At 38.6% G+C, this 27,174-nt stretch overlaps 2 protein-coding genes across 12 annotated transcripts in view; one reads left to right on the top strand and one right to left on the bottom strand.

Annotated features, from left to right (window-relative positions):
• PCM1 (pericentriolar material 1) overlaps nt 1–9,693 on the bottom strand; it is a 145,480-nt gene extending 135,787 nt beyond the window's left edge. For 6 of the 9 annotated variants that reach the window (XR_011337377.1, XM_069855963.1, XM_069855961.1 and 3 more), the window contains exons 1-4: nt 5,424–5,542; nt 4,588–4,833; nt 3,271–3,543; nt 2,544–2,714 (exon numbers count right to left, since the gene is read on the bottom strand). Coding sequence is in view for 8 of the 9 variants with exons in the window: in XM_069855963.1 (XP_069712064.1) it covers nt 2,544–2,714; nt 3,271–3,543; nt 4,588–4,833; nt 5,424–5,519 (786 nt within the window). In the remaining variant the exon portion in view is untranslated. Of the gene's footprint in view, nt 1–2,543; nt 2,715–3,270; nt 3,544–4,587; nt 4,834–5,423; nt 5,543–9,640 lie in introns of those variants that run through there. The other 3 variants (XM_069855968.1, XM_069855966.1, XM_069855967.1) reach the window with 2 other exon arrangements.
• Nucleotides 9,694–13,564: 3,871 nt separating this feature from the next.
• The window catches only part of FGL1 (fibrinogen like 1), a 28,875-nt gene continuing 15,265 nt past the window's right edge, over nt 13,565–27,174 (top strand). Inside the window, exons 1-2 of one of the 3 annotated variants that reach the window (XM_069855982.1) lie at nt 13,565–13,621; nt 22,129–22,204. In XM_069855982.1, coding sequence (XP_069712083.1) covers nt 22,139–22,204 — 66 coding nt within the window. In that variant the 5' untranslated portion in view covers nt 13,565–13,621; nt 22,129–22,138. Of the gene's footprint in view, nt 13,622–17,434; nt 17,537–22,128; nt 22,205–27,174 lie in introns of those variants that run through there. The other 2 variants (XM_069855980.1, XM_069855981.1) reach the window with 2 other exon arrangements.

The following is a 27,174-nucleotide window of genomic DNA, read 5'->3' on the forward strand; positions in this document are numbered from 1 at the left end:
TCACTAAAACATGCACTGCAACAGACACTGATCATTCCTGTTAAATTTTCATCTTATATTAAAAGCAGAGTAGTAGCAAAATAGAACACACAATAAAACCCAGGGAAGAACAAGAAGAATAAAGGGAAAAGGGATACAGCTCAGTCTTGCTCACCTATTAAATAATCCAAGCTTTATCTAAAGTACCAGATTTGGTTGAGTTCATTAAAATCACATAACCAATTCTTCAAGCTTAGTTCTACATTTAGACTAATAACCTTGACAAAATATTTAAGCTTTTAATTTTAAGGGTGGGGGAAACCAAACTTACACTTTTTTTTTTTAATATTTAAATCAGAGTAAGAGACAAAGCCACAGAAAAGCTGGTAACAGTAACAAAAGTTTTACAATTCAAATCCCTCAGTGTTCCCCCTTCCCACCAAATATTAATATAAACTGCTATACAAAAACATTTGCAGAACTAGTTTAGGTTACTTCATTTTCTCTGTAAGGAATTAGCTTAAATTTGCATTGGCAGACTATCGGTATAAATGTGACAAGTGTCTGAAGTCACATTTACAATGTTTTCCCAGAAACAGAGCAGCAAAACTGGAAGGATCATCTACATAAAATCAGAACATGTAGTACTTTCTCTGCAAATGCTGACACTTCAGAGGAGAAAGATGCCAAACATCTCTTTTTAAAGAACAACAGCCTCTACGCAAAGAAGATTCATTCAATGAAAAAGACAGCTGTAAAGACAGAGCAGGCCAAATGTGAACATTCACTGTAACAGATATATTTGAAGCAGTTAACAGGAAAGGAGAAGGAAAAAAAAAAAAGAAAACAAAAAAAGAGAGATCAGCATATGTTAAAGTCTACTTGGTCTAAAATAATATTTCAAAGTGTAGCTTTGAAGAAAATCCATGGTTTTTGGCTATTAATCCTACAAGGCCAGATTTCCCTGTCATTCAAAGCAGCTCTGTCACTTTTCCCTTTAGGGCTTGCTGTAACATTAATGTCTGTAACCCATTCTTGTGAAGCTGAAACTAAAAGATATCTCCTTTATTGAATAGTTTACTATGTTAGTCTTTGAACACATACTCCAACTTAGCATGCATTTTTAAGTTACAAACCTATCCACTTGTATCTCATCAGATAATGAAAACTAATGTCAAGTAAAAACTACTGAAGAGAAAAGACATTATTAGTCATTCTTAGAATTTTCTTAACAATAAGGTTACATATACCAATCAACCTTACAAGACCAGAAATATTCATTCAGCATGTAACATATTCAAGCTACATTAGATGCAAAATGAAGAGCCAAACATAAAACTAACATTCTGCAAAGATGGAAAAAAACTGCAAATTTATATGCATACTACTTTAAAAAAAAAATTGTACTGGTCTTTCTGCATTTTTCAATTATTTTTTTCTTGAAGTTAAAAGAACATCTTCCATGTCTATCTTTTTATTCCCTTACAGGGACAGAATGGATTTTTTTCTTACAAAGCTAAAAATAATTACAAAAACTTCTTAATGTTTTAATTGCTGTTTTACTTTGAAGCACAAAAATTCTCCTCATCTGTTGAACATTCAGCATACTGACTGGTCAAAAGAGTACTAGTTCTCTAGTACTTTTCCCTCAGTACAGCAGCACTGGAATATGTAAAATATAAATTAAAATGCTTTTTTATCTACTACAAGAATTGTTTACTGCACTAATATAAAAGAAAGGAAGATGGTGTATCTCAGAACTAATTCAAAACACATTTTCTATAACATGTTCACCTCTCCAAAAAAAGGGGAGAAACTTCTGTATTAGGTTAATACTTCTAACATACCACCAGAAATATGCCTGACCGTAGCCCGCAAATGATTAATTTATAATCCTCCCTTCACCCAACACCAGCAAATTTTCCCCACTAACAGAAACCAACTTAGAGATGAAAAACTGAATAGAAAACTATTCCTTACTGTATCAATCCAATGCATGTTCTTACCAAAGTAAATACTTAACCCTTCATTCTACTTTGAAGAAAGACTGAAGATCTTTAAAAAGCTGATCAAGATACATTGTTGTCATGATGGTATCGTTAATTCTTTTCTCCATATTAAAAAAAGTCATCCACATATGCATGAGCACCACCTGAACAAAGTGTCTGGGGATTTACTACCTTTTAATTGAACTTTTAGTTATGACACTATCATAATAATCACAACAAAACCAAACCAGTCTTTATTTCTAGCACCTTAATTCCAAAAAGGCAGCTTACCGTGGTGTCTCAGACTGCACATCAGTGTTTAGCAATGCGCTCTCACCTACAGAACCAGATTCCACAGCTGAACTTATACTCTGAACATTATCCTGCTCATTTGCTCTAGCCTGAAACATTCATTGGCATAAATCAAAAGCTACATAAGGGGGCAGTAAGAATTAATTACAGAAGGTACTACACATCAAAACCAACACCTCTAGTAGCACCGTCAAAACATCAATGGTCAATTCCTAATAAAAAGCTTACAGTGCAGAAACAAATATATTATGTTCTCAAACTTACAAGTATCTTTTGCAAAAATTTCAGATAGGATTTCTCCTGCTCTTTAAGGTGATCTATAAGGTGTGATAAACGCTCAACATTGGCCGATCTTTCATTTTTCTCTACAAGATCATCCCGCATGGAGCTGGCCTTAGCAATATAGTCGCGAATTTGAACTAGTCTGCTCACAATCTGTAAAGACACTGAAGTTACTGAATGCATTCAGCTACAGCTTTTAACATATTTAATACACAAGACATGGCGATAGCAACAGCAAAGTAGTAATTAAAGGGGTGACATACTGGTACTTTCAAGCCTATAAGCACACTTCTGCGAGTGGTTAAAAGTCAAGAGCTTTCATAAGGACAGATTTATGCATGCGTGAAGTTGCAAGGCTGAAGCATAAGTTCTTGTTGACATACACTAAAAAAGAACTGAACTCATTAATACAAGAAAATACTAAATTGTGAGAGCATTTTCTGGAACTGTATGAAAGAACCAACCTCCAAGAAAAAATAATACTGCTTTTGTTACGAATAAGCAGATTTCTGAAAAACAATACATGATTAAGTTTGGTTTTGCATTATCCTCATGTTGCCTTTTAGAACAGTGGGAAGATGAGTATTTCCAACAGAGTTTTAACAATTCTATTTTTCAGAAACTTAGAAAGATGCACTGAAAAGTAACAAGGTAATGAAAATCTTTCTAAGAGTCCATATTTTGTAGACTTTACAGGCTATGTAAATACCTGGCTACTATCCATAGCTGGTTCTCCCCTTCTATCTTCTTGAGCAGACACTTGACAATTTTGCAAGATATCCTTGCTTAGAGCAGCTCCAAACAACTCTTTACACTGCATCGATACCCCACTTTCCTTTTTTTGGGAACCTGAGACAGGATCTTTGCTTTTGTTAGTGTTTATCTGCAGTGACAGGAAGTTGAATGGTTTTTTGGTTTCATTAAGTTGACGTTTGTTGTTAGCAGCCGTTGCCCTGCCTTGAGAATCACTTCCAATGCTTCTCTATAAACAAACAAACAAAAGAATAATTGCTTGATTTTCTTCCTCCAACATATCCTCAACACTAGTTTCACCACTTGGATTAACAGTTCTTCAGTATTATTAGACTTATTTTAAAGTTTACTTATTAGTCACCAACTAGCCAAACGCTAGCTACAGAGTGTGCTGGTGATTTTTGCCATACACTGTTCAGAACAGCAAGCCCACCCTCCCAGAACAGCTAAGAAGCAAATGGATTTTGCAGTTCCTCATCCTTGCTGTGGCCTCCACCTTCACTATAGTGAAAGGCATTCTACTTCTCCAGGTACACTTGAGACAATAACAATAAGAGAGCAACATATTCACTTGCAGAATTTGATACTTCATACTTCAGCTTTTCTTTAGAACCTTCTGATTGCAACTCGTTGCCGTAACACACATTTGAGGAGGAAGCTATGTCCAGTCTTTATATTCTAAGTCAAAGAAAACAAGTTAACAGCTAACTTTGGCAAAAATAAACAAGCCTCTACCTTGAAACTGTTAGCACAAATTTATGCCTTGTTACCAAAGAATTAACCCCTCATATTCATCATAGTTTTGGACAAAGGAAGGATGAATGCGCCATCTTCCCAAAGGAAGCAGAATTTGTGCCATACATCACTGTACACTCATAACAAGTTTTTAACGGCTCTCTTCTGCTTACTACACAAGGATAACCATGTTCAGAATCACAAACTGGCATTTCAAGAACAGACTTTCAAAATAAGGTAACAGATATTTTTAAGGGGCGTGCAAGGATGATGACTAAGAAATACTGATTTTAGGACACAGGAGTTGGTAACAATTTAGAGGAAGAAAATGAATACAGCTAGCGTACTCTCAAGCACAGGAAAGCTATGGTCCTGAGCTCAAGTTCAAACACAGAATTTTTACTTGTGTCCCATAGTACCTATAAGCTTCTTTTTAAGCTTAATCATCTATGAAAGCTTACTCAGTTGTCAACTTATTAAGAACAGTTGAATAAATTTTGTAGTCACATATACAGTGGGACCTAGTGTTCACACTAACCTGATCCAGATCACTGAAATTTATTCTTTGTTTTAGCCTTTCTAGCTCAGCCTGCTCTGGAACAGACATCTGGGTCATGTATCGAGCAGGAGGAAAACTATGAGGAGTTCTGGTCTTCCGCCGTCCCATTCCAGGTGAGGATTCTGGAGATATATCATTAGTAAGCCTTGTTTCAGATTCCCCATCAAGTTTTTTCTTGTTTTTTTCTGAAGATCTGTTTGCTTTCTTCTGTTGACTTCCCCAGTCCTTAGGTGGAAGGAGAGGGAAGAAAATACAGTTGTATTTGTTATCCACATAGATAAAAAGTAAATGTTCTAATTCAGGAGAGTTTACTTCCATTTTAGAAGTAAAAATAAATAGTGCTACCAAAATATGCACTAAGTTTTCTAGATAAAACATCACATTACAAAATATAATTTTCTCCACTGCAAAAATTAAAAATGGCCTGTCAGGCAATTTTAAACCCATTTGATCTGCATTAAATTAGTTTCCAATGAAGCTAAAATTGTACTTTTCTTCTTTGCTGAAAACACTTATGCAGTTTAGACCTCTTAAAATTAGGTGTCACAAAAGTGAAAACTCTACAGTGCTTTTGTGTCTAGCTACTTTTTTCACCCAAAACATTTCTCATATCTACAGACTTCACTACCTTTGGATTATGCCCATTGTGTGCTTATATCTACCTCAATGATTTTTATTGGTTTTGTCTCTACCTACCTATAAAGCTGTACTGACAAGGCTTACGGTTTTGCATTGATACCTGCCACTAATAGAATCTACCTGGCAATTTTAACACAAAGCATAAAACAAGAACTGAAAGATAAGATGAATAATACCGTGTTGTTCAGTCGGTCATCAAGGCTCTCATTGCTCCAGCTAGGCAGGTCTGGATCATTCATGCCTTCTTCAAAGGGACCACCTCCTGCTGCCATGACAAGTAATCAATAAGAATAATCTAGAATAAATAGTTGAAAGGAATGTTCTGTATTAAAATCAGGTTATGCAGAATATTTTAAAGATTCATAATCTGAGATGACAACAACATATTCACTATAAACTGCAAACACAAGGCTGTTTTAGGACACTAAAAACTGTTCACTAAACAGTAAATGTTTACTAAATCCTGTTATTAAAAATATAACAGTGAAAAGAACACAGATACTGGCATTAAAAATGAACCAAGTAGTTCGGGGGAGGGCTATGACCTCTTTTTTTTTTTCCTTTAATCCCTGCTCTTAGAAAGAAAATAAATGGGTTTTTTAGGGTCTCAATACTCCTTGCTTTAAAACATACTAAACAGTGTTTGCAAAGACTGGTTTGTTATTCAGAGAGTCTGGCCTTTCAGGTCTGGAGTGATGCATCTTCAATATAAGAAGACCTTGGGGATGCAGTATGTCAAACTTCTGCATTTATTTTAATATTCAGATGTTGACAAGAGAACATTGAAGGGGATACTTGATACAATACACAGACAATATCCATAAAAGGATTTTCACTATCTTTACTACAGGTTAAGTTTTTTCTGCATTGAATGCCGTGCCACTTAGATTATAGTTTCTAGCAAAACCGAATAATTCAGTTTCCTAGAGTTTTTCTGCTCTCCAACATTGTCATTCTGTGTAGCATAAAGCAACCTATATGTTAGAAGTTTTGACTTCTAGTTTTGACATTAGGAATAAAAAGTTGTTAAAGCTGAAAGATCAGAAACAAAGTATTCCTTTACAGCAGTAAAATTCAACTAGCCTGTTCCAAAAAGGTGAAGAACACAACTATATATACTCTCAGGCTGCAATAAAATTGTGTAGCCCAAGTGCTGGTTGCACAGTTTCACTGCACAAAGTTACAAACTTTTTCTGTATAAAAACTATGAAGTTCCACTACTGAGAACTACTTTTTCCAACTAGTCTTAACTGCTATATTAGGACATGATCTTAGTTTTACCTTCAAATGAAAAAAAAAAATTAAAACGATCATTTACTTACAAACATTCTACTGCAACTTATTTAGTATTAATTTTCACACCAATGTTTCACATAGTGCAGGTGAAGAAGTCACCTAAGCCTTGAGATTATAAAAAAATACTTTTTAGATGCTTCTTAATCAATTCTAGGAAAAAATAAAATAATTGTGAAACAAGTTTAGAAGCTGTACTAGTACACCTATCTTGCTCAGGTACAGTAACCATTCAAAATCAAACAGTGCAGCCCTCTCAGTAGGTGCACTTGCACAAAGCAGTACTCTTATGCAAAAACATTACTATACCATTAAGGAAACAGGATCTACCAGATATGCTCATTATACCATAACCACACCTCCAGCTGGTAGCATACCAATCTAAGTCATGCTAACACAGTCAGGAGCATGCATCTTGTTCAGAAAAGCAACATTGCTATAATTCAGCACCTGCTTCTTTGGGAACTGGCAGATCTGTGCCTTACTGCCCTCACACATTCATTCATACTCCCTCCGTTGTCCCAACAGAAGTGTCCACTAGCCCATACAATCAGCCAGTACCATCTATAAAGTACCTAGCTAACAAACAAACAAAAACTTAAAAACCCCATAGATTAGTCCTCAACTGGATAGCTCCTTGACCTGGCTAATGTCATGACTATATGAGAACTACCTGTAGGCTCAAAACAGGCAAATAAAAGCCATACCATCAGGAGTAGCGAAACTTGGACAGACCAACTGTAAAGCCATGCCTTCCATGCAACTTTCACCCAGCTGAACTCTCAGATTTATTTAGAAAATACGAATTTCACATTTTCTTTCTTTTCATGCAGAAGCATAAGCACTCTATGAAGTCTACAGGAAGCTCTCCTGCCAACTCAGGGTAAATTTGACAAGCATTCAGAACAAACGCAGAGTTACCAGTTTAGCCTGTTTTAAAAACCACCTATGTTTTCCAAGAATTTCTTCAGTTACCAATAAACTGTTCAGCTTCGTAGATGTGCAAGACTCAACATTTTAACTGTCACTCTATCCTGACCTATGCCACTAAGTATAATGAGTTTTTCTTGACAAGATTATAGGCCATCTGGGTTTACAGTCCAATCCAGTAAGCCATTTCCTCATCACCATGTTATATAATTCTACTGAAACTGTAGCAAAAGCTTTTCCCTACATTGTAAGAACAAGAAGTCACAGTATTCCTCTTTACATAATACAAACAGCTATTCACATTTATCTCATTTAAAACTTTCACAAAAGCCAACTTCAACTATCTTTGCTGTAAGAGTCTGAATACACCTGAAGTAATATAGTCGGAATATTCTCAATAATATTCTCAAACAAGGAGCAGGCTTATACCAATGCACCCTTCTAAATACACCTCAAAAATAACAATATCTTAATTACTTCCAGCAAGTGGATTTTAAAGTGTTCTAACAGAGCTGTGTTCTTCCCAGACAGCAAGTCTCTAAGCATTCATGTGATAGTCTTTGATATTTCCAAATGAGTTATATTCAAGTGAACTTCAGATCACAGAGCCACGTCGATTATTTTATCACTTAAACTCAGTTCAGCCAGTGCTTTTGTTAAAGATGAAACTCTCCTAGATAAAGCTGTTTTTCACCTCCCAACATGCACTTCACTAATTGGCATTTTTTCTTACCTTTCAGTTTACAAGCTATTTAAAGAAACCTCTTAGAAAAGCTTTAGTATCCTCCCATTCTGCAATTTCTGCATCCAGCAAGCCATCAGCAATCTCAGCTTCCTGCACATTAGAGAATCTGTACAGAAGCTCTATTTGAGCATGTGTACCTTACAACATTTACTGAGGACTTCAAAAAGACTTTCAAGTATATCGTCTACAGAAATAATAAAATAAGGTAACGTGAAAAATTATAACCAAAACATGCAAGGTTGTGGCCAAGACATATTTTGTATACTTAACAGAAATATGCAAATTGCTCAGAAGTATCACTACAAAACACGCTAACAAAGCAATAGCTTTAAGTTGGACGGGGGAAGATTTAGACTAGACATTAGGAAGAAATTCTTCACGACGAGAGTGGTGAGGCACTGGAACAAGCTGCCCAGGGAGGACATTAACCTTCCTCCCTAGAAGTGTTCAAGGCCAGGTTGGATTGGGCTTTGGGCAGCCTGGTCTGGCAAGCGTCCCTGCCCACAGCAGGGGGCCTGGAATTTAATGATCTTTAAGGTCCCTTCCAACACAAACCGATCTATGATTCCGTGATCGAAGACACGTATTTTAAAAAGCTCTTTTTCTCCAGCAGGGTTCACTTTGATGCTTTTTTCCCTATAAATGCAAGAGGTCTGAAGAACTCCTAATTCTACACATAGAAAATTCTGAAAATTGAAAGGAAAGCAAAAAGCTCTAAAAAGCCAGCACAAGCCATAAAGATTGAAAATCGGTTCAACCATTTAAGTTTAGCTTTTTAAACAACATGCTCCTCACTGCACACGAGCTCAACATTAAACACACTGAATGCCTACCGACCACTGCCAGCCACTCGATATCCTCAAAGGGGAGCAGACAATCGAGCGACCCCTCTCCCGTTGCACTGGACAGGCACTGCCAGCCACAGGGCGAGGAGCTGGGGTCAAGGCTCGGGGAAGTGGGGCGGAGAGTAGGGGGAGAAGTGTCGAGGCTGCGGGAGGGAAGGAAGAAGAAAGAGAGGGGGTCAAGGCTCGTGGGAAGGAGGGGAGGGTGTCGAGGTTCGTAGTCGGGAGAACGGAAGGGAGAAGACGGTGTCGAGGCTCGGTGGAGGGAGGAATGGAGAGAGAGAGAGGGGCGTCGAGGCTCCGGGGAGGGAAGGAGGATTGGAGGGCGAGAGGGGTGTCGAGGCTCCGCCCGCCTGGCCGCGGCGCGAGGCGGCGCGCAGCCGCGCTCCCTCAGGCGCCAAAGCCCGGGTCGCCGCGGGAGCGGGGCGGGCCCTGCCCGAGGCGCCTCAGGCGAAAGCGCGGCCGTCGCCGGGGTTTCAGCGCCACCCGGCCGCCCTCCCGGCTCCCCGGCCGCGCCGGCACGTTGCCCACCCGTGCGGGTCGGGCCCTGCGAGGCCCCGCGAGCAGGGGGTGGGGGGCTCACCCGGCGAGCGGAGGGCGCCCGGGCCTGGCTTCTCCTCCACCGCCGTTCGCTGCACGAAGGTTTCGCCTCCCGGCAGCGCAAAAATCGGACAGCGGCCTCGCTTCGCTCGAGGCTGCAGAGCGCGGCTGGCGGAGGGGACTCACAGCCCTGCCTGAAGGGCCGCCGCCATCTTGGCCTCCTCTCCGCGGGTTGGGGGGAGCGGGGGGCGGGCCCGGCGGGCGGACGCGCTCACCGTTACCTGGGAGCGAGCGCCGCGCGCGAGCGCCGCCTGCCACGTGACTCGGCGGGGGTGGTGCTTCCCGCGCCTCTCGGATCCCGGCGCGCCGGGAGCGGCGCCTCCTGGGACTGGTAGTTTTCCAGCCGGGGCCCCTCCCGCGTTTCCCTTGTGAAATAAAACACGGAAACGGTGATGAGGTCTACAAATGGCGTCGGGTTGCGCCGGGGTGGTTAAGGTTATGCGTAATGGGTATAAACTGGAGAGGGGCAGATTTAGAGCAGAGGCGCTGGCACAGGTTGCCCAGGAAAGCTGTGGATGCCCAATCCCTGGAGGTGTTCAAGGTCCTTGAGCAGCCTGATCTAGTGGGAGGAGTCCCTTCCCATGGCAGGGGGGTTGGAACTGGATGATCTTTAAGGTCCCTTCCAACCCAAACCATCCTGTGATTCCATGATCAGGAAAGATTTCTTCACCAAAAGGGTTTATCGAACACTGGCACAGAATCACTAGGTTGGAAAAGACCTACAGGATCATTGAGTCCAACCATTCCTATCAACCACTAAGCCATGCTCCTCAGCACCTCATCCACCTCTCTGTTAAACACTTCCACGGATGGTGACTCAACCACCTCCCTGGGCAGCCTGTTCCAGTGCCCAATGACCCTTTCCATGAAAATTTTTTCTGATGTCAAGCCTGAACCTCCCCTGGTGGAGCTTGAGGCCATTCCCTCTTGTCCTGTCCCACAGGTTGCCAGGGAGGTGGTTGAGTCATCATGCCTGGAGGTGGTTAAGAGATGGGCAGATGAGGTGCTTGGGGATGTGGTTTAGTAGTGTACAGGTACAGTTGGAATCAGTGATCTCAAAGGTCTCTTCCAATCTAGCGATTCTACAATGCTATGACTTTATTTTATTTATTTTTATTATTATAATCTATGATACTACTTGACCTGACAGGAAAAGCAGTAAATAATGAATTTACTATTTTAGTGATTTTGTAATAGTTAGTAATATTACTAAAATTGCCTATTAATAAACTAAGACAGTGTAGTGCAGAGGCTCACATATTTAACACCCCAAAGGCAATTGTTGTGCTGGTCAAGGATTAGCCAATTCACTACCAGTGAAGATGAAAGCAATTTTTGATGATACACTCAAGAAAAATAACCATCAGAAACAATAAGAGTAGTTAAACCACATCAAATACCTGAGCTTGGAGAAGCATCAGCTCTTGCCCTCATTTGCAGCTGTATCACCTTGCAGTCTGTTTTCTCCTGTTTGGTCTCTTGTAAGAACTCGCAACTTAAATGGTGGAAATCATTGTGGTTGGTTCTACCTGGTTTCCTACTTTATCTGCAATACCGTTGTTTGTGTTTTGTTACTTTCTTTGGGGCTTGGAGTTCACAGATCTGAGTTATTCAAACTTTCCTTTAGGGGAAAAAAAAGGGAAAAAAGTATAAATCTTGCATTTAATAAACGCATTGTGGGTAACCATTGTGCAGTGTTTCACTGATGCTCAAGTCACCTGTTGTTCCAGGCAAGTAAACCTGTATGCAGCAGAAATTGTTGTTAGTCCTCAGGTGGCTGGACTTACTCAGGACTTTTTATTCCTGTTTCAACAAAGCTGATACCATTCATGTTTCTCTCATTTGAGGGGATTGTCCTTCATTGTCAGAATGGGAAAAATGAGTTACCATTTTCAGCATTTCCATAAACTGAGTTTCTAAGCAGAAGTATTCAGTATTTACCTAGGCCTCACAATTCATCCTGGGCAAGAAAAATTGTGCTGGTACTACATGGAAATTTAGTTAACCTCTCATTCTCCCCATAGAAGTACTAATACCAATGAATTTCACTCCACCAAAAAATGAATATGAATCCTTTTCAATGACACCTTAATCTTTCTGTAGTTTAGAAAAAGAATTAAATTATTGGAAAACTGGTGAAATAAAAATGATTCAATACAAACCTTGTTGTTATCTCTAGCAGATGCCCCAGCGTCAAAGGAGTAGTTCCAGACAATACATAATACCTGAGGAAGTTAAGCACTGGACTGTGTGATACAGCAGTGTTTTACTCCCATTTCTACCATAGGCTATGTGACTATATATCTATACTGAAATATCTTTAAAAAGAATCTGCTATGACTTGGTGGAAGCACTTTATGTCATGAATATGTGTTATTCATCGGTAATGCTTTTTTTTTTTTTTTAACGTGTCTTGGCCTCAGGTATGATGCCTGGATATTCAGCAGAATATTGGCAATGTTGGTATTGGCAAGATGCTTTGTATTGTCAAGGTGGCATACCTCCCACTGCCCGGCAGGTGGAGGCAGAATTTAAGAGGAAATAGTGCCTTAATACAATGGCTATTATTTTTGTTGCTGTAGTTTATTCTTAAAACACTGCTCCTTCATTCCTGTCATTTCCTACAGGGAAAATAATAATAACTTCCATAGAAATATAATACACTGTTAAGGAAAAACAATAAGTTAAGTAGATTTTACTATGTTTTAGGAAGTGTCTTTACTCTAGGCCCCTACATGTCACAATTACATATTTTCTATGCCAGAGAATATAATTTATTTGTAGTGTGTCTCTCATAGGAGCTTACAGCATTATTACTCTGATTCCCATTTGACATTTCCAGGATGATTTTCCCCTTCTTTTTGTTTTCTGTCCCTCTTCTGGAATTGGCTGTTAACTTGTTAAAATTAAAAGCAAAAACATGTCCCAAAGAAATAAAATAGTACCAGTTCCTCAGAGCTATTTTTCACTGGGGACAGGGACTGAAAAAAGATACAATAAACTGAGGAATCATGAGTTGTACTGCAAGACACATTTTTTTCCAGTATATGGATCTCCACTACTGTTACAACATATCAGGATTTGGGAATGACTGTGTACCAAAACTAATTTGGCTTAAAGAATGTTTTGTTAATTAAAAATATATATATTTCTGGGGGGAAGTCCTACATCAGCGCTAATGAGCCTCTAGATTGACAGTAACTAATTCCTCCTGCAAAGATCTCTTTTATAAAAGTGCTTCCATCAGCAGACATATTAATGAATACACCCTCACAGAAACTGAATGGATTATCTTTGAGACAGCCAAATTTAATTAGGATTGAAAGGTATGTCAGAGACATGTGATGATTTTTTTCCTTGCACATCTGCTGGCTGTATCTTGTTAAATTTACTTTATTATTCCAGAGTGAAAGGGAAAAAAAGCAAACAATGCAGGCATGTAAGGACTAGAAACAAGAAGTAGTGAAGGGTTAAAGTTTTACTGAAACAGAGGAGATGTGAGGAGTAGGTGGGGAGAGAGATTTTTAAAGATCCTGAAACAAAGGCATTAATTAATAGGGTATTCCTGGAACCATCATTTTTTTCATTGTCTCCTTTGAAGTTGGAGTCCGTTAAAGCTTACTTTGAAAAACGCATTAAAAGAGGTCTCTATAGCACAGAAGTTATCAAGCACATAGGAACTATTTCATAGAAATTAAGATCCAGTTTCACAACCAATCTACAAATATGGTACTTAAACTGGATGCCCCTCTTTGCTTATTGTTTAGTCCAACGTCATGTTTGATACACTGTTCTCTTAGTTATGCAGTCCCATCTATTCAATTTTTGTCTATTTCCAGTCCAGTAACATCTTGAGTTTATTCCTTGGCTAACAAAACAAATCCAAGAAGAAACAAAATACTTCAATTGTTCTGAAATGACAGATTTAGCCTAAACAGACATTATCTGCAGATTGCTCAGAAAAGTGAGTAGAAACGACCTTTAATTCGTTATATTTTGGATGGTCGTTGTATATCATGATGTTGTCTAGCTGTTTCCACATTATTTAGATTTCTGGAGTCACGACTAAATATGTGCTATCTTGGAAAAAAAAAGGGGGGGGGGAGCAGGAGAAAGATAAAATTATTAAATAGCTTAGAAATGCCACATAAATTTCTCCCTCTGAATTGTCAAAGGACAAGAGTATGAAATAAGTAAGCAAACCCACCCAGATTATAAAGAAATGTTTGGAACCAAGAATCCTCATGCCTCTCTGCCTATTCCCAGTTGGGGTTTTTTTTTCATTTTTCAATTAAATAAATAATTTCTTATTTTTTATTTTCCTTGTTTCTGGTATGGAATGAAAGATACTATACAACTATTTGAGAGATCTCTCTAAATGGAAAAAAAAAGTAGATATTTTCTACTGTTTTCTTTTGTAATGGAAAACTAAAATGTATTTGATAGCAGTCATTCCTGCTTATTCATAACTAAGTGCTTTCCCTACATTGTGTAGCATCAGCATGAAAACATACCAGCATTAAAATAGTCTATAAAAGCCACAGTGAATTCTTCAAAGCCACCTAATTTTTATTTTCACATATATTCATATCTTGAAATTGAAAAAATCTGACAAAGTTGCAGATTGTTTTATAGCCACTGTGCAGTTTGATAGTGAACATCCAATCCATAAAAATAAAAATTTCCAAATAAATACATGACTTTGTATTCATTATCTAGTATGCATTGACTTTTTTGTAAAAAAGTTATTATAAGGAGTTCCACTGTAGCTACACAGAGTTGATTAATTTTATGGTATACTGCATTTGATCCTCTGGTTGTAATGTTTTTGAAATAGATATTTGCTTTTCTGATACAGCCTTTGCAGATATAGAATTACTGAGTAAAGTGTGATGGTGTGACATGTTCAATGAGTGTGTGTATGTGTGTGTGTATATATATATATATGCGCACATAGCAATTTAAATTAGAGTAACTTTCAAGTGTCTTAAATAACTTTGTAATTGAAATATTCCTGTCACATTTCTAATAAAACTGCTTCTGTGGTTCCTTTTTTTTTTTCCTGATGATAAGAGGAGTTGTAGCGATTTGGTGCTAAGTGGTTGCAGTTATACTATTAATTATGGTTGGTACAGATGGATAACAACACTAAATTGATAAATAGCAAGGAGGGGAGATGGAGCACCTTTCTGAAGAAATTACATACATTTCACAAAGTAGAATCATAGATTCTTTAAGGTTGGAAAAGACCTCTAAGATCATCAAGTCCAGCTGTCAGCCCAACACCAGCATGCCTACTAAACCATGACCCGAATTGCCACCTCTACATGTTTTTCGAACACCTCCAGGGATGGTGATTCCACCACTTCCCTGGGTAGCCTGTTCCAATATTTAATCACTCTTTCGGTAAAGAAATCTTTCCTAATATCCAATCTGAACCTCCTCGGCTGCTACTTGAGGCCATTTGCTCTCATCCTATCACTTGTTGCTTGGGAGAAGAGACCAACATCTGCCTCACTGTAATCTCCTTTCAGGTAGCTGTAGAGAATGATAAGGTCTAACCTCAGCTTCCTTTTCTTCAGACTAAACAGCACCATTTTCCTCAGACACTGCTCATAAGACTTGTGCTCCAGACCCTTCACCAGCTTCATTGTCCTCCTCTGGACACACTTTAGCAGTTCAATGTCTTTCTTGTAGTGAGGGGCCTAAAACTAAACACAGGTGTGGCCTCACCAGTGCTGAGTAAAGGGGCATAATCTTTTCCCTAGTTGGCCACACCATTTCTGATACAAACCAGGACACTGTTGGCCTCCTTGGCCACCTGGGCACGCTGCTGGCTCACGTTCAGCCAGCCGTTGACCAACACCTCCAGGTGAAGGTGACTGGATTAAAATCATACACATGAAAAAAAGTTAAACTTTACACTTTATAAATGGTGCTTAATACCTCCATTACAGCTTATCAGGGAAACAGTGGTAGTTCCTTTTACTATAAAAGCTTCTTATGTGCTTACAACTTCTTTTGAGTCTAAATGATAAAAAGACAATATTATGAACACATTATCTTGTGTCTGCTGATTTTAGAATCATAGGATGGTTTGGATTGGAAGAGACCTTAAAGATAACCTAGCTTTTTCATTTTTAATATCCACATCTTGATTTACTGTAGAAGCAAGGAACAGCATTTTATCCTTTATACTTACTTTTGTCAAAAAAAATCATAAAGTAGAAATGATTGATCCTTGCCACATTTTGCTTCGCTTCTGTGCAAACTCTCCCAAGAGCAGCAAATCTGAATAAGATTTGTATGAATGACCAGGTCTTCACTGGCTTGTTAAGGTCTACAACATCTGTCAGTTTTCAGTATTGGATGTATCCATCAGGTTTAAGACAGACATTTCTCTCTTCCTTTTGTGCTTACATGACTTCCATTTGTATACCCTTTGAGAGTCTTCTATTTAGTATGTTTTTTCTTGCAAAATGATTCTGATGATGGGTTGCCTATAAACTTCTCGAGTAACACAAATCTCTGAGTTGACACTTTATATAATTGTTTAACTGAAACATAACCCTACATTTTAGCCATCTAGTCTTTGTTTAAAGACTTCAAGTGATGGATAATCTACTTGTAACCCTCAATAAATTGTTTAAATGGTTAATAAATCTGAGTTTAAAATGCCATGCCTTTTTTTCACGCTGTAAATTCAAAGCCCACTGACTGAGTAACAAACGCTTAAGAATCATACTATGAACAGGTACCTCCTTCCTAGTGAAAGTCATTAGCCATAGAAAGACTCCTAGTAAAAATAATGTGCTGAAAGTTTCTGGCTTTTTGAATGATTCTATAGTGTAGACTACTCATGAGAAATTTATTGCAATTATTAAATATTTGAAATTCAGAATATGTAGTTAATTAGTTGATGTAATCTAATTAGGAAAGAGAAATACTGCCAGGCCAACAAATTCCAAATAATACACCAGAAATTATTCAGAGGAAGTGTGCAACAATTGTTAGTCTTCCAAAAGAAGCTGATGGTGTGAATACTTATATTGTGGAATTTAAAAGTCATTTTACTGCTTTTTGTTCAATATTTTCTTAAGACTTCACTTTTTCCAGAAGCATTCCTTTGAGCATACTCATTTATTGAACTTTTTTGGGAAGACCTGACATATAAAGAAGGCAAACACTCAAAAAAATGCATTTGAAAATGTTTTTTGATGTATTCATCTGGCTCTCGAAAAGCTTATATAGAAAGTGATTTTGTCTAACCAAATCACTGAGATCACATGCTTCTGTGTGCATTCCAATTTAGCTAAAAATACTGACTTTCATCTTTGTTTTTTTCTGTTCCCTTTGGCTTTGTCCCTACTATGTTTGTTACTTTGTTTATGTTGGATTTCTTTAGCAGATTTCTTTTTTATTTTACTACCTCTAACATGCAGCTTCTAATATGAGTGATTATGTTTTCTTTCTATATCTGTTGAGTCAGGTACAGTGTCCCTATACCTTTGTAGCCTAAGAGATTTAGGCTCCTATTCAAGAAAGCACTGGAGGATATAGCTGAATACGATGGTGAGTGCAATTTCCTGGATCTGAGCAGTGAAAGGGTATGGATGATCCTTCGTTATTTTTTGTTTATTTTGATTTCAAATGTGTTGTATTAGGCGCAGAATTACTGTCTTCTCCTTCTTATGTTGCTATTTGGGCTTGATAACTGCAACTTCTCAGTAACATTCTTGCCCAGTGACTCATAGCAGATGTAAGTCTCAGCTCTACGGAATTTAATAGCAAAAACAATCCCAGCCTGGGAAGGGCTCTGGAATTCTTTGCACCAGCTTAAGAAGATTTAACAACTTTGAGTTCTGTCCAGAGGGTAAAGGTAAACATTTTAGGTACCTTTGAGGGAAGAAGGAAGGATTTAGGGTAATTACTATAGTTATGATTTAAAAGTAATGTTTTTGAAGGCCATATCACGCGTGCAACTTTGCTAACAATGTATGAATGCTTTAGCAGGATCTAGCTATTTTGCTATGATATCGAGATAGTTAATAAACCTCATATTCAAATCTGTAGCTTATACATTTATAATGTATGGCTGTGTAAACAATGCTGGGGTTTAAGCCTAAAAGCAGACCAAATAATGAATTCTTTTCCATTTTTCAGATGAGGAAATTGGGGCAATTTTTGTAACTCTACCTAATTAAAACAGGCAAAATTTGTGCATGACTTTAATCATTGCAACCAGTTTGAATTTTAACACAGCAAAAACATTTCAAGTCATTATCTGTCGTTTTGACAGATTGTCTCTTATTATTATTGTATGATTAGCAATACAGTTCTTATTGACACAGTACAAACAGAAACAGGCATCTAAATTCCATACAGTTTGCTGTCTTCAGAATTCAAAGAGCAAGAAAGCAGACTGAGATTTCCAAATTCTGAGAGCAGTTTCTCTAATGTCATCAAATCTATTTAGTAACTTGTTATTGAAAGACTTGGAATAAGTCTTGCAAATTTAGGAGAAATTTGAACATAGGATTGATTGTCTCAGTAGCCTGTAAAGTAAGCCTAGTGACAGAGATGGAAAAAGATACCTTTCTCGAATTTTTGTTCCACAGCTTTGGAGAAATATTTCCACACAGCTGTGCAAGTGCACATTCCAAGTGTAAACTTTGAATAGTACCTAAATAATCTCATATGGATAAAGTGTCAAGGTTTCACAAGAGTTGCCCTTAAACTTCAATTTTATTAAGATAGAAAATGATTGGTTTTTTTCAGCTGTTAAGGGCTTGTGTTTTCAGCTTGAAAATATTACACCAGGTTTTTCTTACTGTCATGATGTGAAATAATTTTCCTGGAAAAGGATCTCCCCTGCACAAATTTGTTGGTTTGAGGGTTTTTTTTGATTTTTTGTTAGACCAACACAGGTTTTACAACAAAAGTCTTGGAAGTCTCAGCACTTTTTAACTCTTTGGATTCACGAGCATTAACAACACACGAATGTGTGCCAAGTTATGCAATTGTTTTAATTGGTGAAATGGATTAATATCTGTTGATATTTTGCAGTTTTTTTGGAGTTAATGTTTTTATTGCATTGTGTGTGAATGTTTATCATTGGTTGTACGTGTAACATTTTTAATTATTTTACCCTCTATGCATATTTCTGGACAACACATTTTAAATAGATTTATAACAATCAGGGTAAATATTTAAATGAGTGGAGAAATTAGTTTAAGAAACTGACTTTCAAAGCAGTCTTCCTGGAGCAAGATTTTAAGCTTTCCTTGAACAGAACCTTAGCTTTACATATTACCAAAAAGCGCAGATGTACGCTTTCAGAGACCTGTTACTAATACATCCTTTTCTGGAACTTTCTATAGAAATGTCACAAACTAAGTAGTAGTTACCCACATTAATTCCAAGACTGAACTTGTTGATTCAGTTCAGTGCAAAACACTTTGTACATATATGGGGATTGACCCTATTTACCACTTTTCTTACCACTATGGGGTTGACCACTCAGTGAATCTCATGCCACTGCAACTGTGGGATAAGATAAACTATAGGAGTTTATATCTGCTGAGAAATTGGCTCCAAGGTACAAAGTAGTGCCCCTTTCAGGATCTGTACTGCTTACAGCCATCTGCCTCATCTGGGTCTCTCTGCTGGGCAGCGGCAGAAGCAGAGGAACACTGTTAGGTCAGCCATTGTCTTTCAGAGCTTGAGTTTCCATGTTGCTTTCCAGTTTTCTTGACCTTTCTGCTTTTTTGGGAGGACAACAGGACAAAGACTTTGGTCCCCACAGTCCTTGTTCCTACTTCAGATCTACTCAGAGTTTTTTTCCTGTGTCCTCTTTGTTTCAATGCCTCCCCTGTTTCTGATTGACACGTCCTCCAAATAGAGCTCTTGGTTTTTCCGTCTTTATAATGCCTCTTACTTCTCTTACAATCACAGATTGGAGCTCATTTTGTGAGTGACTATAGGATGAATAACCCATCTTAGATTTACTATCCAACTTCCTTTCTTAAAAATTAAACTCCATGATCTTGAACAATGCATTTAAATCATCACATATGGATTTTTATTGATGAGACTGTTCCTATGTTCCAGTATGTCTTTTGAATATATCTTAGTTCAATGCTAAGGCTGATACATGCAAAGTTGTCTTCCAAGTGCAGCCTTCATGAAGTTCCCCACAACAGCAACATGCTTTAGAAAGAGATATCCTTTAAATAGAAAGGTGATAGTCGTAAGGAGGGTCGTTCCGTCTGTGTACAAACCCAGGAGCTAGAGGAGCATAATGAGGTTCCCGTGATCCAAGAGGAGGTGGTCAGAGCCTTGCTAGCCCGACTGGACAGTCACAAGTCTATGGGGCCGGACGGGATTCACCCTAGGGTACTGAAGGAGCTGGCGGATGTGCTGGCCAAACCCCTTTCCATCATCTTCCAACAGTCCTGGAAGACTGGGGAAGTCCCACTGGACTGGAGGCTGGCTGATGTTGTGCCCATCTACAAAAAGGGCCGCAGGGAGGACCCAGGAAACTACAGGCCTGTCAGTCTGACCTCAGTGCCAGGGAAAGTCATGGAACAGGTGATCTTGAGTGCTATCATGAAGCACATGCAAGAGAACCGGGTGATCAGGCCCAGTCAACATGGGTTCACAAAAGGCAGGTCTTGCCAGACTAACCTGATCGCCTTCTATGACAAAGTGACCCGGCTACTGGATGAGGGAAAGGCTGTGGATGTGGTCTTCCTGGACTTCAGCAAAGCCTTTGACACAGTTTCTCACAGCGTTCTGCTTGAGAAACTGTCAGCCTCTGGGCTGGACAGGCACACACTCTCCTGGGTGGAAAACTGGTTGGATGGCCGGGCCCAGAGAGTGGTGGTAAATGGTGTGAAATCCAGCTGGAGGCCAGTGACAAGTGGGGTTCCCCAGGGCTCAGTGCTGGGTCCAGCCCTGTTCAATGTCTTCATCAATGATCTGGATGAAGGCATCGAGTGCACCCTGAGCAAGTTTGCGGATGACACTAAGCTGGGTGGAAGTGTCGATCTGCTGGAGGGTCGGGAGGCTCTGCAAAGGGATCTGAACAGGCTGGACCGCTGGGCAGAGTCCAATGGCATGAGGTTTAACAAGGCCAAATGCCGGGTCCTGCACTTGGGGCACAACAACCCTATGCAGTGCTACAGACTGGGAGAAGTCTGTCTAGAAAGCTGCCTGGAGGAGAGGGACCTGGGGGTGTTGGTTGACAGCCGACTGAATATGAGCCAGCAGTGTGCCCAGGTGGCCAAGAAGGCCAATGGCATCTTGGCTTGTATCAGAAATGGCGTGACCAGCAGGTCCAGGGAGGTTATTCTCCCTCTGTACTCGGCACTGGTGAGACCGCTCCTCGAATACTGTGTTCAGTTCTGGGCCCCTCACCACAAGAAGGATGTTGAGGCTCTGGAGAGAGTCCAGAGAAGAGCAACAAAGCTGGTGAAAGGGCTGGAGAACAGGCCTTATGAGGAGCGGCTGAGAGAGCTGGGGTTGTTTAGCCTGGAGAAGAGGAGGCTGAGGGGTGACCTCATTGCTCTCTACAACTACTTGAAAGGACGTTGTAGAGAGGAGGGTGCTGGCCTCTTCTCCCAAGTGACAGGGGACAGGACAAGAGGGAATGGCTTCAAGCTCCGCCAGGGGAGGTTTAGGCTAGACGTTAGGAAAAAATTCTTTACAGAAAGGGTCATTGGGCACTGGAACAGGCTGCCCAGGGAGGTGGTTGAGTCACCTTCCCTGGAGGTGTTTAAGGCACGGGTGGACGAGGTGCTGAGGGATATGGTTTAGTGTTTGGTAGGAACGGTTGGACTCGGTGATCCGGTGGGTCTCTTCCAACCTGGTTATTCTGTGATTCTGTGATTCTGTGACTTCATCTGAAGATGACAGACCAAACCAACTGCACACACTCTACACGCCTTAACTCTTCGTTCCTTTCGTGCAGCTTGCTTGCAGCTTAAATGTGCTTTAAGGGACACAATCTGCCTTAATTCTGCCCGATAGTCTTCTAGTTCTTTTTTTTTAATAACAATAATTTCTCTGAACACTTTGAAAGATTTACTAAGTAGTTCTTTTTTTAAAAAAATAGGAATACTATAACTGTAATGCTATGCAACCCTGTTAAGATTAACTGCAATATTCAGGTGTTTACAGCCAGCAATATCATGATAGAACAGTTTGAATATTAAGAGTAATGTGATGGAGAACAGTGTGCTTTTATAAGGAAAATAACAGAAAATTAAGCGGAAGAGATAAATATTAATCTTTCAGTTGAAAAAAAATAAAATCCCTCTCTAATGAAGCCTAAATATACATTATATATACAGTGTGTAAGAAAATAACTATATGTTAAATAGATTATTTCAAATAAAATTAAAGATGTTACGTGTAAATATTGAATTTTAATGTTTAAGTTAACTAGTATTTTTTTTTTCTCTTTCACAGCTTCCAAAGAATGAAAACTTTTATAGTGATTGATTTTATCCTTGCAGCTGGCTTGCTGGATGCCATTGGCAGTTCTGTAAGTTCTAGTAATTAAATTTGCCTGTAGCATTTATTCTTAATATATTGTAAGCCCCATGGAGAAAAAGGTATCTCAGCTATCTGGGATGACTGAACCTTTGATGGAAAAGGTTAGAATTTAGAACAAAAATGGGGAAATAATCTCAAATGTTGTTCTGTGGGGACAACTTTCTGATAAGCAAAGAGGAAACAAATGCATAGGTAAGCAGTGGAAGATAAATGACTGGGCAATAGCACTGAAGAAAGTAATCCAGTTTGTTACTGGATCTAACATGAAATGGGCAATCGCATAACGTTGCTAAAAAAGGTATCATGAGGCATTAACAGGTACATTGTACATAAGGCACACAAGATAGTTATACCAACATTCAGAGGTAACGCCAACTCAGAATATCACCTTTAGTTTTGAACAGCGTACTTATGGAAAGGCAAAACTCAGGAACTCCTAAAGTGATGATTGCAGTAGTAGTATTTCTGGTCAACCTCACTCAAGATGAAGAATGTTTCTATCCTTTGCTACCTTGTCCAGTTGCCAAGCAACTTTTTCTCAAATAAGATTCATAGCTTCATGTTTTACTTGTTCCTATGTTACTATGTTATAATTCACACTCAGAAACAATGAACAAGCTCCTTCACTTTTAGCTCCCAAAATCTTCTGCTATTTATCCCACCTCTCCAACAAAACCCCAAACACATACACACACTTACTTCACTGCTTAAAATACTTATAACCTCACCAGTCCTGCAGTGCCTGTCTTGGCTGTCCTTCCTAGTTTGATATTCAGGTCCTAACTAGCAGGAAGTGGTGCCTAGGTGGAAGTGGTTGTTGAACAGACAACTAGACAAGTATCATTGTTTGTGGCTTGTATTATCTTATGGAAACCTTTTGTTGAGATGAATAGTGCTGAGGGGCAGAATAGGAAGCACTTGCCATTGTAATCACTTCTGCTCAATGAAAAGAAATATTACTGATTTTTATAGAATTCTACTGAGAAAAAGGCATTACAATGAAATGTGTTCTCTTTCTTTTCATTTTTCATTTGGGATATTGTGGGCTTTGGCTGACCCTGTGAATAAAAACTGGGAACATTCTGAAATTTATCTCTAAGTTTTCACATTTTAATCTCATTAAAACACTAATCTTATTAGAGATTTTTTGGTTCTTATTTAAATTCTAAAAATATAGGAAATGATACCTCAAGTAAAAATTTTGTAGTTTTACAGATTCAAGAATATATTCTGAGTCTTATTTATAGGATCAATGTTAATGCAAGGTCACTAGCTGCTAAATAATCCACACAATAATAAAATAAAGATTGTGAATGCGCATTAATTGCGGCAGCTGCTTAAGTATGGGACTGCATGTCCAAGAGCAGAGCTGTCAGCAGTTGTTAGATAATTGCTTCTCAGTGTGTGATGCAAACAGTTACTTCACTGAAACGGAACAGTTTATCTTCAGTCTGGCTTCAGTCATTGGGCACTACTGTCTGCTGGAGACAGGCACAATCAAATTCACCCTTTTTTTGAGTATTTCAACATTGTAATAGTTTAACTTTGGTCTATATCTAACAAGAGGAACAGCAATATGTTACAGCTGCTGACTCTTTAAACCCTAGGTGGCATTTTGCTTCTATATTACTCTAGCTGTGCACTATTTTAACTCCAGTGATTCTAAAAGAGTTATTCTGTGTAGTAGCACGTTAAAAGAACAGTCTGATAACTTGCAGATCTAAAAGGCACATTGATCCACCTTGTAGTTACACAGATAACTTGTCCCATGGGAAAAATAGGTATGGAATTTCAAATATGAGATCTGTGTTTCTGCTGTGCAGCAGCAAAAAGTAATGAGATTTGTCTGAAGTTGGCTGAAAGAGATATCAATGAGGAAGGTGGAGTCAGGATGAGAAAGCAAAGCATGAGATACCAGCACTTTTCACGTGTGTGTTACTTTCAAATCTCTCTTTCTGCTCAACCATTTCTTTTTTATGGTGTAGTTATTCAGCATGGCTGGTGATTTCTTGATTGTTACTTACTATTTACCAGCACTATAAACTTAAATCCTTTTCATCAGCAAATTACTGTTTGTAATGTAGATATACTACTGTTCACCTTGTATAGTGCATTGTCTGTAAAGCAGATGAGAAACACCTCAATGTTGGTTTTTAATTTTCATGAATAATTCACAAGTAAACAAAAAGGAAAGATAAATTTAAAATGCAAAGGTAAAAAGAACATTTAGAGAGGTAGCCTGTTGCAGACTTGTATTTAATTTGATTCAAAGGACAGGACCTTTTATGGCGATACATGAAGTGGTGACATACTGAATTTAGATACCGAGTTTTTCTAAGGTATGATAATATTTTTAATCATTCTGTACTTTTACTGTATAATTTAATCACAGTATGAATAGGTGAAGTACATCTGAAAGAAAGACACTGTAGCTGCCTCTCCTTAAGTGTGGAGACTCCTATCCTGTCCAGAATTGGAAGTGTCTCAAACCTTGCTGTGCATTAAAGAGAGTACCCACAAGAAGTCTTGCCTATGAAATTCTAAGGGCCTGGCAGCAGGGGTGATCTATTTCCAGGATCATCTAGGTCTTTCCTATTATATTTTACCATGCTGTCTATGGTTGCAAGTACTGAACTAAAACTGATACAGGTTAACCTTTTCAATAAACACCTTAACCAGTGCTTATGGTCAAAAAAACATCCCTCTAAGCTACTGTAGCAAATTTGTGTCTGTATGTGAATATATTTTAAGTATTTTCTTCTCTGGTTTCCTGCTAGAAGACAAGGAGGGTAAGCTAGGGTTCTCATATAGTTATCAGCAGCTGCAAAAGATTTTCAAGGGATTATCTTTACATAAGATAGGACTCTAGGGATATTAGATCATCATCTGCTTTGTTTATTCTTCTAAAAATGTTAGTGTTTGGTAAACACGCCTCTTTACAGCTCCTCCATGTGGTCGAGCATGCTAACGGCCTCTCAGGACCTAGCAGCAAGCAGTCAGTGGGAGTCTGCAGACACAACTGTTGTCAAAGCAGCCTGACAGAGGCAGCCCAATCCCAGAGACGCAGTTGAACCTTTTCCTCTCGAGCAAGTCACTGACAAACTGGCTAGTCTTGCCACATGTATGTTTACCATTCTTTTATTCCATCATGTATATTAAATTGCAGTTAAGTGGGAATTAAAGCAAGCACCGGAGAGACTCCAGAAACACTTAAAGTAGATGCCGATATTCAGGATTGTTCTGCAAATACAGCATGCCTGCTCATCAAGTTTTTCAGTGTGACTCAATCTTGCAGACAAATGGAATATGATGGTTATGAACCACTTAACTGAACTCATGGACATGGATTCTTTTATCTTCAAATATGCTCTTGGAATGTCTCTAGTTCATTTGCCTACTTGCTGAAGTGAATTGCACACTCTCTAGTGAAAAATCAAAGGGGCCTGGACACCTGCAACACTTATTTCTATTGTAAGTAATAGGTCATAGTCATGACAATTTATATGGATGTTCCTTGACAGTAGCAGAAATTTCCTCTGCTTTTAACTAGTATCACAAATTAATTATGAAAAAAATACGCATGTAGTAGAGTCATAAAATGCAGATTCTAATTAATACTGTTAGTTTAGTTCACAAGGTCTCTTCTCGGAGCTGTGGTGAATACTACTGCAAGGAAGTCAGTCTAATCAGAACAAAGTTTGTGCTGCATAGAAACTTACAGACTGGTTTCAGCTTTTCAGACAGAAGAAAAACAATCACTGCAGCTATAATGTGACAAGAAACATATTAGTGGGAGTGTTCATGGAAAACAGGTAAAGGCTGAGCCTGAAACAAATGAAAGCATGCAGATGCCACTGGAGGTGAACATCAGTATACCACTTCAGATCTCTCTATAGTTTGTTGTAATAAGGTAATGTTCTAAGATATCAGCTCTTCTATATGGATGGCAAATGTTACCTATCTACATCCTTAGCTTGTGTAAATAACATTGCCCTACAAATAAGATTGTGCCAATTTAGAACTACTGCATATTTGATCTTGCATATCAGACTTTCAAAAGATTGCCCTCTGATTTTGCTTTAACTGTGCTAGTTGTGCTCTTGTGCAACTACTGTAGCTACTAAACTGTTTGCTTATATAAGATCACAGACACAATGTTACTGCATCAAAACATCACATAACATTTGTAAAATGTATTGTAAAACCCCAAAGGCTTTCATCCCCGTGTTGAAATCACATTTGTTTAATTTCTATTTGAAACTGTACAGGCTGATTTAATTTAAACTCCCTAGATTGGGTTCTGTTCACTTTGGCTATTTCACCATAGTTATTAATCTAAAACCAGTTATTTATTGTACTGCGTACATTCAGCATGTCAGAATTTGGAACAGTTATTTCAGCTCTCTTGTCATATATCAGTATTTGCACCAGCGTGAAATGAGTGTCAGGTATATATATCAGAATCACCACATTTTTAACCCACTCTACATGGCAAAATTCTGTGTAAAAGTCACAGCACAATATTGATATTAAGTTTTTAACTTCTTTTTTTCATGCACATTTGCAGGTTCTCAGGGATTATTTCTTGTAGCATGCCAAAAATGAGCTTGAAACTGTACAGTATTTATGTTGGCAATGTAAGATTCTTATAAGAAGTGTGTAATCTAAAAGCACTTGAAAAATGCACAATGGATTTGAAAACATATCACTGTGGAATGAATTTCTTTAAAACTCTGGAATTTTGGAACCTTCACAATGTTAGTAGCAGACCTTGCTGGGCAGTAAATTTCTGTACAAATGATAGAGAATAAACATTCTTTATGTTAGGTTCCATCTTACAATATTTTTCCCCAAAGTTCCCTTTGCATATTTACAGTGAGAGCTGGTAGTTACTGCCACTAAAGAGAAAGTCTTTTTGCAAAGCAGGTATATGTTTGGACGTCATGTAATACAGGGAAT

Source organism: Phaenicophaeus curvirostris, chromosome 4, assembly GCF_032191515.1.
Source record: "Phaenicophaeus curvirostris isolate KB17595 chromosome 4, BPBGC_Pcur_1.0, whole genome shotgun sequence".
Lineage (NCBI taxonomy): Eukaryota > Metazoa > Chordata > Aves > Cuculiformes > Cuculidae > Phaenicophaeus > Phaenicophaeus curvirostris.